Source organism: Acipenser ruthenus, chromosome 27 (genome assembly GCF_902713425.1).
Source record: "Acipenser ruthenus chromosome 27, fAciRut3.2 maternal haplotype, whole genome shotgun sequence".
NCBI classification, from domain to species: Eukaryota; Metazoa; Chordata; class Actinopteri; order Acipenseriformes; family Acipenseridae; genus Acipenser; species Acipenser ruthenus.
Genome location: NC_081215.1, coordinates 5,102,424 through 5,119,515, shown reverse-complemented (window position 1 = coordinate 5,119,515; position 17,092 = coordinate 5,102,424). Strand labels below are relative to the sequence as shown.

The 17,092-nt window shown below is 43.6% G+C and overlaps 2 protein-coding genes across 6 annotated transcripts; both read left to right on the top strand.

The window, feature by feature from the left end:
* Window positions 1-215: 215 nt before the first annotated feature.
* LOC117963798 (transmembrane protein 82-like) lies at window positions 216-3,987 on the top strand. 2 transcript variants are annotated; one of them, XM_059002181.1, is made up of 6 exons: window positions 284-825; window positions 925-997; window positions 1,915-2,092; window positions 2,184-2,592; window positions 3,189-3,376; window positions 3,694-3,987. In XM_059002181.1, exons 1-6 carry the CDS (start codon window positions 735-737, stop codon window positions 3,808-3,810), a joined length of 1,056 nt encoding a protein of 351 aa, XP_058858164.1. In that variant the 5' UTR covers window positions 284-734; the 3' UTR covers window positions 3,811-3,987. The 2 variants fall into 2 exon arrangements, with proteins under 2 accessions (XP_058858165.1, XP_058858164.1); XM_059002182.1 differs by lacking the exon at window positions 925-997 and having other exon boundaries at window positions 216-825.
* Window positions 3,988-4,313: 326 nt separating this feature from the next.
* Window positions 4,314-15,550, top strand: LOC117432026 (filamin-binding LIM protein 1-like). Of its 4 annotated transcripts, none has more exons than XM_034053408.3 (8): window positions 4,314-5,199; window positions 9,152-9,619; window positions 10,412-10,536; window positions 11,998-12,142; window positions 12,382-12,551; window positions 13,695-13,873; window positions 14,195-14,315; window positions 14,810-15,550. In XM_034053408.3, the coding sequence occupies exons 2-8, from the start codon at window positions 9,172-9,174 to the stop codon at window positions 14,912-14,914; spliced, it is 1,293 nt and encodes a 430-aa protein (XP_033909299.2). In that variant the 5' UTR covers window positions 4,314-5,199; window positions 9,152-9,171; the 3' UTR covers window positions 14,915-15,550. The 4 variants fall into 4 exon arrangements, with proteins under 4 accessions (XP_033909299.2, XP_033909301.2, XP_033909302.2 ...); XM_034053410.3 differs by lacking the exon at window positions 4,314-5,199 and adding an exon at window positions 6,998-7,289 and having other exon boundaries at window positions 9,155-9,619; XM_034053411.3 differs by lacking the exon at window positions 4,314-5,199 and adding an exon at window positions 6,998-7,289 and having other exon boundaries at window positions 12,001-12,142.
* The last annotated feature ends 1,542 nt before the right edge of the window (window positions 15,551-17,092 follow it).

Below are 17,092 nucleotides of genomic sequence, written 5' to 3'. Positions count from 1 at the left end.
TTATGTTTACTTATTGCATAGTGACTGCCCTCTTGTGGTACACGGTGAGATTGCAGGTGTGCTGTTGCACTGCTCCATTCAAAGCTTGGAGCAGTAACTGAAGGTATAAATACAAGGACTGCACATGTTTTCTCGAGTTATCTTGCCTTGCAAGTAAGTGGCTTAATGGTAGGTAGGTATAAAACTGAGGGTTAGCGTGTCGAAGTATAAACAGTATATTAATGGTACCTTTTCAGTGGAGATAAGTATCTCCACTGATGGCTTCACTTGCATTTAAAACTAATGTGTTTTCATCCACTAGGGGGCACTCTGTAGACGCATTTCCACAAACGGAACCATACGTGTTGCAATACAAATGTAATGTGGACTTTGCCTTGTGCTGTGTTAACGTTACCAATGTGGTCTGATGCATTACAATAGCTACACTATTTAAAGAAACGGAACACACCGTAGCATAATTGGTCACAAAGATTTCCCGACGCCGAGTCTTCACAATTATCCTGATAGTGTACCTCTCGTCTGTCAGGTACAGAGATAATCTCCATTCTGCTGGTCGCATACGGAGCTAGTCAGACATGGTGACCTTTGAATCTGAAACTCAAACACAGCGGCAACAGCGAGTAGGGTTAAATACAGTACCCGACTCTGATTGAATCATACTTGTTTTGTTTTTGGAAAGTGTGCTCTATCGTCGGAATTGACCGAGGCTTTGCAAGAACCGGGAAGCCAAGAAAATGTTATCTTTCATTCGGTCTTGGCTCCCGGGCTTGCCCAGTTTCCAATGGAGTATTCTCAGTACCAACCCCATCGACAGCGTTCTGCAAGGTAAGACCTCACCGGAGCCGCGCTCTGATCCATATAGCATCTAGGATGGTTCATTATTCAGTGAAGTGAACGGTTGCTTTTTCCATCCCCGTGTTTCAGGTCTGACCGGAGCCTGCGGTATCTCAGTCCTGTGTAATTTAATGAGAGTTTACCTGTTCATAAAGTGCTTGAGGTGAGTCCAAACAAAACCACTGCAAACATTTAGTAAGAGAAACGGACGCGTTAGTGACCAGTGCTTCTGATATAATTAACATGCCTTCTAGTTTTTGTTCCGTTTCCATACTCAAAACAAAACTACAACACTGGTGTGTTTTAAATGGCCTCGTCTGGTGGTAATTCCGGCAATGGACAGCACTGGTTTATACTGGTCAGAGCTGGTAGTTTACTGGTTTTCAAATGGTAATGCCGGTTCAAGAAGAAAAAAAGAAAAACAGTGAATTCAAACTCTCTTTACTCTGATTTTTTTTTATATATTGTTCCCTATCCAACTAGAAAAGAGCTAGAAACACTGTAAAATATATTGATTTATTGATCAGCCAATAATTAGATAACATTTGAAAGCATTGTGAAACATTTTGTAAAGCATTAGCTGTTTTTGCATTACACACACACACAGAGAACAGGATGAGTGGGTAAGAAATAGAGTGCAGTCTAAAATAAAAACTTCAGCTGTGCAAAACTGTTGGGAGATGTCTTCACAGGACACCTCTATCCTGAAGCGTGTGCTGTAGATCACGCAGGCTCTGCAATGTCACGGCTGGTAAACCCTGACTTCCTGTCTGCCTTGTGATCTCAGAGACACTTGAATACACTCTGGCGTTATCTAGCTTTGTTAAACCAGATGCTAAAATATAAAGCTCAAAGAGAGAGTACTGTTAAAAAATAAAAAGCACAACTTGTGTGAGTCAAACAAACCTGTAGTGTATACCATGGCATCATGAGCCGCACCAAATAAACCAGGGCATTCCTTCCGCTTTCCAGAGTAACCCAGCGGGGTATACAGGGAGAGCATGCCCCACACCAATGCTGAGTGCTGTAGAGTAGACCAGTCTGAGAGTGTTGACAGTGATGCTGGCTGTGTTGTTTCAGTGACCCCGAGCAGCTCAGTGCTCAGAGGGACCGGCTTCGCTCCCCTCACTTCTTCACAGAGATCCTGCACCTCTGCGTTCTGTCAAGCATCCTGTCTGTGGTGGGGGCGCGGGTGGGGGCTCTGGTGGTCCTGGAGTTCTCTCTCAGGGCCGTGTCTACGATGCTGTCCACTAGGAAGGTAAGGAGGTCTGGGGGTGGCGAGACTGTAATACCTGCGGACCAACATGAAGGAGAAGGTCTGCATCTCATTATGTTGTTGTGTTTTCCAGGGCAGTCAGAACAGCCAGTTGTTCCTGTTCTGTCAGTACTCCCTGGGCTGCGCGCTGACCAGCAGTCTGAGCTTCCTCCAGGAGGGGGCGCCCCACCGCACGCTTAGCCTGCTCCTCGGCGCCGGGCTGGCAGGGCTGCTCACATGGCACACCCAGGCTCTGGTGCGGCATGTGGGCACCATGTACGAGCTGCACAGCAAACAGCGCTACTGTGGGGTCTGCATCACCCTGCTCACCTGCTGGCACGACATCCCTGCCCTCCTCACCACCGCGCTCAAGATCACCTTCGCTGTGGCTGGCATGGCCGCTGTCTACCTCATCAACAAGGACTTCCTGTCCACCTCCGAGGCTATGCGCTTCTGGACCCCACTGACCATCTGCTACACGTTGCTGGTCATCTACATGCAAGGTGAGGCTGCTGCTGGCCACACAGGCTGACAGCTTAACTTTATCAGCCCACGCTGAAACACGGAGGGCTGTAGGTTTTCTCAGCTTATTCAATAACATTACAGCGAATTAAGGCACTTTTATCTACTGCAGGGCCGGCATATTATAGAGTCCAGGGATGGACTCTATAGCAGTTTGATCCATTTCTAGTTTTACTGAGAGTTTAACAAGACACACCTGAGCTTGTTTACTATACACTGGGGCTAATCAGGCTTGTATTAAAACCTGGACTGGGTGAAACTGCTATGCAATAGGAGTCTTATTTCCATCCCTGTAGTAGAGCGCTTGCGTGCTCATATGTATGCCACATGACTCAATGCACACTAGAAAGGTTTGGGTCAGTTCAGGCTTTTCAACTGACATCCCAGTGCATTCTGGTAAGTGTTGACCTGCTGTGAAAGGTACCAGAAACAGGTAAAACAGACTGGAATGCATGAGTTGAAAAGCCTGAAGTGTCCCCAAACTGTCCTAGTGTACATGGAGTGAGATGACTCTCCTAGTCACAGCCACCTCAGCTCATTGACTAACGCTCTGTGTTGTTTGTGTCACGTGTCTCAGAGGAGCAGCAGCAGAACCCCAGCGAGCAGATGGCCCTCCAGACAGTGTTTGTGCGCATGGGCGGCCTGCTCATCCTCTTGCTGACTGTGGGGAAGTGGCTGGATGTGCTGCACATCCTGGTGTCTCTGCTGGGGGAGGTGTGGTGTCTGCTGCGGGCCAGGGCCATGCTGGAGGTGTGCCGGAGCCAGGTAACCACAGGGGAGCCCAGGGCAACACGCAGCGCTGGAATACACAGACATATAGGGGCTATTCAAAACTGAATGGGGTAGTTCAGACGTGATACGACTGAAATTAAAGACGAAAGCGCAATCAAAAAGATGAGCGTTTGCACAGATGATCATACCAATGGGTATGATCATCATAATTATAGCTTTCATAGAGTGATCTGTACGAGAACATGTGTAGAAACACTACGAGCACTGTGAGCTGTATAGCAGTAGTCACTCTATAAATAAATGAATGTTTTAAATGGGGTTTCACCCCCCTGTGTGCATCTGTGTTTCAGGACTGCTTTGATTCTGAGGGGGTCTACAGGAGAGGGGCTGAACGATGGAGTCCAAACACAGGGTCACCCAGAGGTCATTCACCCCCCTCCCCCTCCATTGAGGCCAGCAGCCGATAGGAGCACACCAGAGAGGGGCAGGGACACCCCCACAATGAGCTGACATGCAGAATAGCTTGCAAGCTACAGCAAACAGCCACTGTGATGTGAGATAAAATGCCATGCATATAAAAAAAAGGGAAGAAAGGAGGAATATTTTTTAAATTAAATCTTCTATTGTGTTGTCACGAGCAGAAACTGTGTATATGAAGATGTTTGCATTCAATGTGTGGTTGTTTTAGAGGTCATAATTTGCTGTATAAATATATTGTATATATTCCGATTCATAGTGTGCCACAGCATACCTATCTCTCAGGTAATGGATTTGTCATTGATAATACAGTGCCACTAAAATTATTCAGTTACCCTAAGTTTTAATAATCAAACTCTTATACAGTATTGTATATTAATGTACAAAAACACAATCTTTCAAGCTAGCACCTTCTCCATTAAGAAATAATTTCTTATTAAAGTGTAATACATTTTTAGTGGACATTATGTGTACCGTTACACACAGAGTTCTACCAGTACATGCAACAACAGCCCAGTTTGGGCTACAGCGCTATACTGAGATGTGTCCAGCAGAGGGCAGCACTGCTGGGAGGATCTACTGGGAAATTGAGCTCACAAACATCAATTGATTCACACCCAGCCTCTGCCCATGGAGCTGGCAATGCAGTCTGAGCATGTGGCAATCTAAGCACCTAATCAGGGCTGGGCCCTTTGCTGTACCAGGGAGGTGATACTGACAACAATACAGTTTAGATACAAGCTGTGCTGTTATCGGCTTTCCCTCTGAATACACTGGGTACACATTCCATATTGGTGAAAGGTGGGGCAGAATAAGGCCTTCTGCATACCTGATTTTATCTTTTATTTATTTGTGTGTTTTACAGTTCAGTTTCTTTGGGATGGGAAGTCTGCAAACACCAAATTATGTTGAGCTACAATGTAGAGTTATTTAAGTTTTTAAAAAAAGGAAATGGACTTGAAAATAATTCCTGTATAACATCATCAATTCAGGAAACATTAAACAGAAAAGCAAGGCCCTTTACTGTAATGGAATACTGGAACTTTAGGCGGATTAACAATTTAATATAAAGAAACAAACTATACTAGCTTTGGCATGAAGAGAAATAATAATTACAGTTACTGTAGTGTGGCTGAGAGGCAACATGAGGGCGGGTTTGGTCTGACCCATAGCCATGGGAATCTGCTAGATTTAATCTGCCGTATAAGTGACTCACGCAGTGAATGTGCTGAATGTGCAGATTGAACACAAACTGTTGAGTCTGGGAGAGGGCTGAAATTGCCGGATTCTGTAACTCCGACCCTCACACAGTCTGAGAGAGAGAGAGAGACCCTGCCACTCGCAACGCAGAGGAAGGGCGACTGGGACAGCACAGGCAGGTAAACCAGTTTGAACTGGGAGGCCCTCTCGTTGGGCTGGGGGGAGAGTTTGCTTATGCAGGAAATCTACAGAATTGATCCGGGAGATTTCTCTCTGTTGAGTGTTCCTTACCAAGTGATCTTCAGTGCCTGACGGGACTCCACCCCTGGCCTGGACGTTATTTATGTTGGGGATTATTGCTCAGAGCAATGTTGGTAATTGGTACGACATTAACAATGCAAGGTCTAGTCTTTGTGTTAGGCTATGAGACTGCTGTATACGTTTCTTGTAATTTTTTTTATCTGAGCAATTACATTTTACAGGTACAACCAGCCAGGTTAGAATAAATGGATCAGTCATATAGAGGTTAATATTTCAGAGCAGTAGGCAGAGGACTGTGATGAACAATGCGTTATTCAAGTTCCTCCCAAACATGCTCAGCTGGATTGAGATTCAGTGAACAAGGATGTCACATTTAAACAAAACAGTACATATGTTTCACTTGCGTTTTCCGCTGCTACTGTATTTGTTTGGCCAATTCCTAAATGTTTACTAAGCTCAGAGACATCGGCCACTAAACTCAGCATTCAGCATACATTTTCTGTTACTAGTTCAATTCATTTTGGTCTTTCTTATTAAACGAGGAGCAATGTAGAGTTCAACTCGGATTCTGAATGTTGGCTTTCCTTTCATTGTGTGAGATGGTCCCTAGACCCAACCTCTTCTTGGGGAGTTTGGCACAATTAAAACAAAAATATTTGAAATTACTTTAACTACAATCAGTCTTAGACATGTTTACAAAAACAACCTGCGTACCATGTATCTTTGTGACAGTTCAGAAGAAGCATAACTGGCTGAGACACAACATGTTCGGAATTCCTGGAAATGTTCTGTGATGCAATCGGCACGGCCTCCCTGGTTTTATCAGTAGGGATCAGACTGCTGAGTTTCATACTGCTGTTCCCTGGAGCTCCAGTCGGGGAGGCTGGGTGTGGGGTGTTTAAAGCAGAGTGGGTGGGCCTGGCCTGCTGTCCTGCCTCTCCTTGTGATGTCATGAACATGCTTTGTCTTGCGGATGTTGTTTTTTGGAAACAGTATCCTGACAATCCGGAACTGATAATCTCACAGCTACATTACAAGGGCATTCTTTATCGTCCCTACTTTTCAAATGGATAGTATAGTTTGGAGACCATGCATTGACACCCTGTTTTTTAAATACCCAATCGATCATTTAGCTCTCTGATTGTATTGGACACAGTTTCTATCTTTTGCCCCTCTTCTCAACAGATTAGTTTCAGCTGCTTAAAATGTGAACCCTCTTCCACTCCATCCAGCAACGCTCAATTAGATCCAGAATTAGTGTCTAAGCTGTGGACCAAGAATCTTGATATTTACACCCCAGTGTTAAAACATTTCATCAGAATCAACATGTATTGCATCCATGTTCTTTAATTACACAAAATAACACATTCTATCTGTCTATCTATCAGTTATACACAACTGGCTGACAGAAGTTCACAAACCATTTGAATTAGCATGTGGAGATTATCCTTCTGGGTCTACATTGATTAACAGAATGAAGAGTCACAGCTGGGACAAGACCGGCCCTCCTGAAATGTAGCGGGGGATGGGGGAGAGAGAGAGGGGCAGAGAACAAAGGAGAGAGGGAGAGAAAGAGTGCAGGGCTGAAGGTCAGAACAGGTAGGACAGGAGAGTGACAGCGGGAGGGAATCAGGTGAGAGCGAGAGAGGGAGGGAGAATGGGCAGGCACAAGAGTCACATCCTGCTTCTCTGTATACAAAGGAAGGGGGGGGGGGTCTGTGTGAGTGTGTGCTGTTCACCTTTTACGGTCAGGAAGGCTGAGATCTCATCCAGCCGTAGAGAGAGAAGGAGGAGGGAGGAAGGGAGTGGCCACGTCAGATACAGACTTGCTTTCTCTGTCAAAGACTGACTAGGGAGCAGAACACCCCACAGCGGAGCCAGAGATACTGCAGCTGAGGAAGAGAGGAACAAGAGTAAGATAGTGAGAGAGACCGAGAGATTGAGAAAGACAGAGAGTGAGAAAGCCTGAGAGAGAGAGAGAGGATTAGCCAGCAGAAGCTCCCTTCAGGTAAGCCTCTTCCCATTTCATTCTGTGATAGAGAAAGGCGTTGGTTTGACAGAGGACTGACATCCTCTAGATTGTACTGTACTGGTTACTGTATTGCCTGGATAAATCCTTGAAAAACCAACATTAACAACTGCAGCTAAAATGAAACAACAGAGAGCCAGGTAGACAGCTGTTCAAAGTGTCTCTGATATAAATCCCATAAGGGTGGTCTATCAGTCTGTTCATGTCTTTATTTCGTTCATGTTATCCTGCTGTTGTACAGGTAGCTGCTTTTCCTGTTCGTTAATAGATTCACCATTTGAAGTACTGGTTGGTTACTGGTTTGTTTATTCTAATGAGATTTCTTACTGTATGTATTATAGGATTATAGGCAAGGGCAGCTACAATGGTATTTTGTTTAAAGGTCCATAAACATAGAACTGTATTAGGGACGCCCTCCAGGTATGGAGATATATGCAGTAGCACTGTGAAGACTACTCCTTCACAAGGTCTGTGAGCATTGCTGCAAAGGGGTGTGCCAGCACCACTGGATAAACAGTGGGGTACAGGGAGAGTCCTTGAGTAAAGCTCAGCTCACCACACCGTATCTGCCCCCTGCATTCCTGCGTCTGAACCAAGCTGCAGCCCTGATAGCATCCACTGAATGGGAAACCTGCGTCCTTTTCAAGAGCACAAGACATTCTGAGCGAAAGAATTTCAGATCCCAGCAATTTGGTCTTTGCTAATGTTAGAATGTGGCTTTAGCAGGGATTGATTGGTTGTCTTTAGTAGGAGACATGGGGTAGCAGGTTTACAGTTTGGTGGAATTGTCTACCTGAGATCTACTGGCAGAGCACAGATCTTTCTTGGGTACATACCATGAATGAAATTAAACCTGGACATTCAGAGGTTTATCGTAAAGGAGGAAGAATGCCTTGTGCAGGCTTCAGATTCTTAAACAGGCAAAGAAATATATAAGAACATAAGAAAATAAGAAAGTTTACAAACGAGAGGAGGCCATTCAGCCCATCTTGCTCGTTTGGTTGTTAGTAGCTTATTGATCCCAGAATCTCATCAAGCAGCTTCTTGAAGGATCCCAGGGTGTCAGCTTCAACAACATTACTGGGGAGTTGGTTCCAGACCCTCACAATTCTCTGTGTAAAAAAGTGCCTCCTATTTTCTGTTCTGTTCTCAAAGTTTGTTTCTGTCTCTGAAGTCGTGACTTTAGTTTACATGTGATAGAAGAGAGTCTCTTTTGCATCTTGTTTGTAGTCAGACCTAGCAATGCAATGACCCTGTATGAAGAGGCTATAGTATCACAATGGCAGCAGCAATGGGATAAGCCCTTGGTAACATCTTCATATTTTGACATTCCCGTGGCATCCCGGTGATCCGATCTACACTCGCGCTGCCTCTCCGGTAAAGACACAATCAGAGTGTTGTAGATGACCCTGCCAGGCTGTTGTAGCGCGTGTATGAACAGAGCCAGCATGCTGAGCTGTGACAGGTCTCAGAGGGAAGTGCGTTACTCTCCTTTAGGCTTCACAAACCCCAGAAGGCACCCAAATCCCTTGGAGTTCTCTTTGTCAGGATGATTGTTTTTCCTAAAGCACTGGATAGCTATGTGCTTGGCTCCTTGTTAATTGAGCAGTGCTTGTTGTAGTTTGTCTGTTGAAACATTTAGTTCACACCAATGACAACTCAATTCACCTGTCCAGCATAGTGTGTTACAAAAAAAAGAATATATTGTATGTCCACCCTGTCTAAGGCTATAGAAATGTACATGACCACTCCCTTAATAAGCAAATTATGAGATTAAATTAGACTGTATCTGGACAACACCTTTCTTTACACACTCTATCTTACACTCCCTATCTGTACAGCAGGCAGGCAGACAGCAGCCATGATGTCAACCGAACAGCCCCAGAAGAGAATGGTCTCCTCTGTCTTCATCACCCTGGCCTCTCCACACCGGCCTCCGCCCAGGGCAGCACCGCATAGTGCCAACACGACCGACACGCAGATCAGACCCAATCAAATCCAGTCAAAGCCCAGCTCCAGCTCCAGCTCCACTGAGCCAAGAACCAGTTGGACTGAAGCACCGCTCAGCCCCACCAGGACTGAAAACCAGCCTGCCTCCAGCCAGACACAGCCTCTCCGTGCCAGCCTGCTCAACCAGGCCAAGCCACCACCCAATCAGATAACTCCAGCCACCAACGGGATCACCCAGGCAGTGCCTCCTAGTGCCAGCAGGGCGGCGCCACCTACCAGTGCAAACAGGCTCTATCAGCCCAAATCACCACAGGGGACAACCAAGCTGCTACCAGGGTCTGACAGCCTTTCTAGCGCAGGTGAGGGGGCAGAGGGTCATGGGAGCAGGGTAGGGTGCTAATACTTCAGCATAGTGTCAGATTACTATGTCATTTGCTATTAGGATGAATACAGGTTTATATAGGAGCACACAATCCAATGCAATATGAGAATCTTAAATGTTTTATTTGAAGGATAAGTGTAGGTAATATGTGATGTCAGAGTCATATTGTTTGTTTCTTTATGTACATATGGATTTATTTATTCATACATTGAGAAATCCAGAATAATGCCACAAGGCTCTGATATTACAGTGATGTAGATACTGCATTATTATTATTATTATTTGTTTATTTAGCAGACGCCTTTATCCAAGGCGACTTACAGAGACTAGGGTGTGTGAACTATGCATCAGCTGCAGAGTCACTTACAATTACGTCTCACCCGAAAGACGGAGCACAAGGAGGTTACGTGACTTGCTCAGGGTCACACAATGAGTCAGTGGCTGAGATGGGATTTGAACCGGGGACCTCCTGGTTACAAGCCCTTTGCTTTAACCACTGGACCACACAGCCTCCCAACCAGTTTGCGGACAAAACAGTTCAAGGGAGTTTTAGTTCAGCTGGAAGTTTATTCCATGCACCAGGAAATGAAAAGGACTTTACGCCTAAATCTAGCCTGTCCAAGCAAGGAAACCTGATCACCAAGAGTAAAAGTGATTTTTAAAATAAAGTCTCTAGGCCAAGATTGTGATGCTAGCATAGAAAACAGAGTTAGAGAACAAATCCATCCAGGGAATTGCAGCCTAAAAATAAACCGGATTTGATTTTCAGATTTCTTCCCACCTCCCCCTCCCGTGGAGGAGCTGTCTTCCCCTGCCCGGCTCGAGGCTGTGTCCCCCTCCTTCAGTAACCAGGGACTCCAGACACTGCCGGGACGTCCTGCCAACTCTTCCGGGGTAAGGCTACTGAACCTGACAGCACTGAGCTCCAGCTGTTTCTATTTATTTGCATTGCTGTCGTATAAGGTCATGATGGACAAATCAGCGCAACAGAATGCATGTGTCACTTTAAACTCTAGCAGGAAAAAAGTCTGTTTCTGTCTTGCCTCCAGAGCTGCTGAGCGTTCAGATTTCATTTTCAGTTTATTTGTTCCTTTCACAATAAAAGGAGGGATACACTTTGCACTCGCTGTGTAGATTACAAGGGTCTAGAAATGGCACACAATCATTCTCATTTTTAAATCTTTCTTTCTGCACAAACATGAAATCTGTATTTTAAAATAGGTGATTAACAGAAAATAATGGCTCAACGTTTTATTGTTACTGTCTACATTTTCTTACTTCATAAGGATAGTACAGTACTACTAAAATGCACCGTTACTGCTACTATGACTAATAATAATAATAATAATAATAATAATAATAATATTTTAATATAAGTTAAAGATGTCTTGTGTATTTAATAAAGCTCATTCTCCAACTTCCTATTAACATAATAACTATTAACATAATAACTATTAGAAATACAATCATTGCCCATATATAAGTTTATCACTGTATTTTTTTGCAGTTTTCCCATGTTTTTCCCATGGTTATACTATGCATTTCCCATAGTTTATCTTGGTTTGCCCTGTTTATTAATATGCTTTACCATACTTTGCTATTCTTTACAATGCTTGCCTGTGCTTTCCCATGCTTTCACTGTGCTTTATTACACTTTGCACTGCTTTTACTCTGGTACACTTTTATATTATAAAAGTGATTATCCCTGAAGTGGTTCAGCCAGCACTGAATGCATTACCAGCCCAGGGACATACCTGCTGCTTTGACCATGAACATCATGTGTACATTATTGCCTAAACCAGGGGTGGCCAAAGCTGGCTCTTCCACTGCTGGTCTTTGTTCCAACCCTGTTCTCATTTTGTTTAATTGAACCAATTAAACCCCCCATCCAGACCCTGAAGTAGTTCATTATATCATGTTACCTGTTAAACCTGGAGCAGAATGGCCCTCCAGGACTGGGATTGGACACCCCTGGTCTAAACGTTTTATTAAAATAAGTCACCTGGACAAACAGATCAGCTAACGACGGAGCCAGGGAAGGGACATGAGAGGAAAAAAATGAGTAGTCTGGAACTCATTTATAATTATATCACCTGATGTAAATGTGTCAAATTAAAGTACAACCATCAAAGGATGACTCTCCAATTCAGTGTCTTCATTCACCACCACGCATTTGAACGTGCATCCTGCACGACAGCACTCTATGCATGCATGCTTTACAAATGGACGTAAAGCAAAAACTACAAATTAAATCATCCCCACGAGATATTACATTTTTCCCTTCCCGGGCACCGTAGTTAATGCCTTTGTACGTGTGTCTTAATTTATTAAAATACTGTCTAATTGTGTTGACAGCAGCAGTCTGTCCCCATGACTGGGGCTCTGAGACAGGATAGGGCTCCCCCTGCTGGAAAGAGACAGGCAGCGCAGGATGAGCTCTGGGAGACTCTGGCAGTGCAACAACCCAGCAAACCAGAGGAGCCTGTTCAGAAATCAACAGGTAACATAAAGGCTGGAGTCAGCACTGCTCTGTGACCCGTGGGAAATCCACTGATATGCAGGCACAAACATTACGACAAGAAGTCTTTTTCAATATTGAAACGTTTATCAGTGAATGCTTTTTTTCAGTACAGTATTTTTAAAATAAGCACTGTTGAGTGTTTTACATTTATGGATGACAGAAACTGATGTTAACATTCAAAAATCAATGCCTCTAACAGAAGTTTTGCTTCCTATTAGATATATGTGGATTTTGCCACAAGGCAATCTCTCCGACTGTCCAAGCCATAGAGGCAATGAAAGAGATGTATCATGCATCCTGCTTCACCTGCAGGAAGTGCTGCCACCCGCTGGCAGGAGAGCTTTACTACAACAAGGATGGCGTACCAATATGTGATCCATGCTATAAGGTACAGTGGCAAATAATAATGATAACCATTGATGATATTTGCTGTAAACATGTACTACCAGTCTATAATGATACATCTATCTATATTGCATCCTCTTATAGAGCATCCAGCCCTGAGTTTCAGAACTACCCTCAATTTGTAATATATATGACCAGGAGGCAGGAGTTTTAGCAATCCTCTATAGCTGCATGAACAGCTTCTATTCTAATAATACACCTAAAGATGCAGGTGAGACCTATTCATGCTGTTATCAGTGTGATCAGCTCAGAGCAGATTTAGCAGAGTCTTTCATCCTCTATTTTTATACTTTGAAAGCTGTTTTGAGAAGCATTATAATGATGGTATTTTCTTTTAAAAGAAAGGAAGCATTTACAGGTGGATGTTTTGACACAGTGCACAGGCTGTGATCACTGCGCTAGCACACGAATCAGCTGTACTGTTAATACAGACAAGTGATTGAGAGGCTCTGTGATTGACAGTCCGAGTCTCTCTCTGATGGGCATCTTTAGGATTACAGTCCAGTTTAGGTCCAGTCAACTTGAGTATAAAACCAATTTTATTTTAAACAACATTGTCAAGGGGCTGTATGCTGGTCCATTCCGATTACAATTTCAAAGGCAATTCAGTGTCAGGCCGAATAACCTGCCATATGTTGCGTGCTTCAGTGGTCAGATAAACTGCAGAATTGGTTTCCCAGATTGTGATTAGGACTGGTCTTAGATTGCTGCCTGGGTTTGTGACAGCAGCAGTTAGTGTTTATTCAGAGAAGACCAGTCTTCTACAGCGCTGCAAGCTCTAAGTGTAGGTAAGATTTAGTGGAATCAGTTTGTTAGCTCGGTGTACTTTAATTCAGGTATCGCTGTGATAAAATAGCATTTAGAATTTACATCTTGTGTGTATGTGTGAGATGGGGGTGGGAGTTGTATGATAAATCCTTGCAACGCAACACAGGTCCAAAGAGTGTAAATCCTAATAGAGATGCCCTAAACCTTGTTATCCTGCTCTATCAGACCTCTTGCGGCTGTATTAAGATCCTGCATGGTTTAGATCATTAAAATAGACTCCTCAGTCAAGCAGACAGAACTGCTGGACAGATTCGATTAAACCTTTAGCCAGTGTGAGTCTCTCCTACTCCCTCTTCAGGCCACTCTGGAGCGATGTGGGCGATGCGATCAGGTGATCACGGATCGTGTGACTCGCGCCATGGAGACCGTCTTCCACCCTGAATGCTTCACCTGTGCGGTGTGCCGGCGACCAATAGAAGACGAGAGATTTGTTGTGGATGACGCCAACGAAGTGTACTGCATTCCGGACTATTACAGGTACCTGCGGCCCCGAGAGTGTCTTGTAATAGACTGTCTCTGCTAGCAGTCATGTTGCAGCCTAATGCACAGTCCCCTGCATACCAACACCATCCCGGGACACTGATTTGGATCCTGCTGGTAGTTTGCAGTCATTTTATGCTTGTAGTAAAAACATCTTTCTCCAGATAGACTATGAAATTGCAGTTCTTTGTGGCATTTGAAGAATGTTGCACATGGAAGCTGGCTGCACAACAGACAGCCCCATTGCTGCACTTCAGCTGGTCTCCCAGAGTGCACCATGATTCAACGATGACCTAAAGCTTGCTCCTCCTCTCTCAGGAAGTACGCGTCTACGTGCAGCGTCTGCAAGGACCTCATCGTCCCCGGGAAAGACGGCAAGGACATGTTCACTGTGGAGTGTCTCGGGCGCACGTTTCACGAGGGCTGCTATCGCTGCGAGGTAACCACTGACAAGTGGAAATTGAATACGTGCATGAATTAGCGCCCTTGGTTACAACTAGCATTTTAATTAACACACATTAAAGGGTGAATAGCTTTGCAATGCATTTGGGAACCTCACTGTCTTGATAAAACAATAGCTTATAGTAACAGGACATTCTTCCAAATGAACATCCAGTCTGTTGGTGAATCACAATGACTCATACAGGATGCACTTCACCATTGGAAATTTGGTTGACTCATGCTGATACCAATGCATTTAATGTGCTCTGGCCTAGTTCAACCATAACTTCGAACACAATTAAGACATCAGTCAAAACATTTGCCTGCTTAAGTTTCTAATACATTTTAGCATGATTTTAACCTTTAACATACTTGTCTGCGGTGTTCATGCTATACCTATGGCTTTACAATGCTTTTAGATTTGGCCATTACCATGGCATTCCACAGAAAACATCAACCTCGATGCTAAATGAATGTTTGTGTTTTATACAGAACTGTAGAGTGCTGCTGTCCCCCGAGCCCAATGACCAAGGCTGCCACCCGCTGGACGATCGTATTCTCTGCAAGTCCTGTAATCTCAAACAGAGAGCCAGCTAATCGGTTCAGCCCTGCACCCTCACGCAACATATTTTCACATCCATTCTGTAGCATCTTTCCCCTTACCTTCTGATGATGTCTTCAGCCGTTCTCCAATCATTATCTCTGCAGCGTCTGTCTGGACCTCTGTGTGGTTCATTCAAATAGCAAGGAGCAAATAACAATAGATTGCACAGTACAATGTATTACTATCTAGTGTTGGACTGCATTCATCTGTGCTGTGGAATAAGCTCTGACGCCACCTGATTTATTGTAGCACAGAGCACGTCAGACCGACAGCGTTAGATACAGACCTGTGTAAAATTCAGAACGATTGCAAACATTAAAGAAGGAAGTGAAGGGAAAAGAAGGATTTTAAGCTCTTTGGTCTTTCATACATCCTTTACGAATAATATCCATTAAAACTTAATCATTCTTACATTTTTATAATTGAACATTTCACACAAGTGGAAGACTACTGCATTTTAACCCAGAATGTTAAAGGTGTACACCATGGAAGACAACCTGTCTTCAAATCCACTAAATAACTCAATTCAATTGAATGTTTTTATATCTCGTGTGATGTACGGTTTTGTGATTACCTGTAATTGATTTTTCTTTTAATATATGATAAATAAAATAAATGGAAACAATTAATGTCAGGGCCAACTTGGATAATAATATAATAAACTAAATTATTGTTGTAGAAATGATAGTTTCACAACCAGCAGAGTGGGGGTCTGTATCACACCTTACAGGTCCAGGTTTTGTCAGATGTACCCTTCAACTCCTGTAGGTGAAGATCCCATACACGTTCTGTGTGGAGCCAACAGAGGCCTGGGCTGTGCCTTCGTTTACTGCCATGCAGGGCTGGGATCAATCCCTGTTCTTCATATTCCAATTCCATTACCAAACCCTCTTTAAAATCAATTCCCAAATCCAATTCCAATACCGTCGAAGGAATCGGAATTGATATTTCAGAGACATCATAATTGTTGTTGCTTGTTCAACGGCTTTCATTAGAAGCCAATTTAACTGACTAACAGTGACTTCAGTTTAAATAACCTGTTGCTGCTGTGAGAAGCTTGTTTTAACAGTATGCTGCTAATTGCCATTTTGATCAATGGTGTGTTGGAATTGAATAAAAGGGAATGAGAATTGATTTTAAAAAGGAATTGGAAATGAAATTGGATTTGACCCCAACCCTGCACCCATGCAATTACCACTTATAAACAGCATTGCTTTTACCAGCTTGCTGTACTTTTGCAATAGTTGGTTATTTAAGCCAACTACAAGGCACTAGTGTACAAGGATATAAAGTCTTTCGATAGGATAAAACCCACTTGTTTTTTTTAAATTAAAACAGTGCTGCTTTCGGTGTCTGATATGCTATGCTGTCAATTAAACTCATTCCTACCATAGCAACAAGCAAACCAGTCACTATGGAAACCCTTTAACCACCCCAATAGGTGGAATGAAACCTTACCAATAATACAGCCAATGACAGACCACCTCCGAACACATTTACTGTTTGATGAAACGACTCCACAAAATGACTGGTTAATCAGTACATATAACAGACATTTCTCATAACAGCCACACCTGTAAGGCAAACACAGTTGTACGAGCAAAAATGCTTTCACAGGGTAATACTGCCTTCTTTCTTACAGAAATTAAAATGATAAGACAGTCTTCACACAAAAAAAAACCCCTCTATATCCCGCTATAAAATCTACAGTGCTTGTTCACCTTTGCCATATTCGGCATGTGTTTTACACAGCACAATGTGGGACGTAAGAACTTGTGCAATAGAGATTAGGTGAGATTTAGTGGAATCGTTTTGTTAGCTTTTTCTAATTTCGGCAGCACTGTATTTATAAAGCATTTGTCAATGTTTTTCTCTTTGGTAATATTTTATAATTTGCATCTTGGGGGCATGATAAATCATTGCAATGCCACACCACAGGGTCCAAAGGGTTACACATGATATGAGCCAGAGCTCTCTGAATGAATCCCTGGCTCGTTCTGCATTTCCAGTATACTGGCAGGTATCGCTACAGAGTGTGTGAACTGGATCCCAGCTGCAGTTTCTGGGTCAGACTGCACTTTGTGTTGCTGTTGCTTAACACTCATAGGATATGGCAGCTGGAAACAAGTGGAGGTCAAAGGAGGCCAATCGAGGATGGAGCCAGTCAGAAG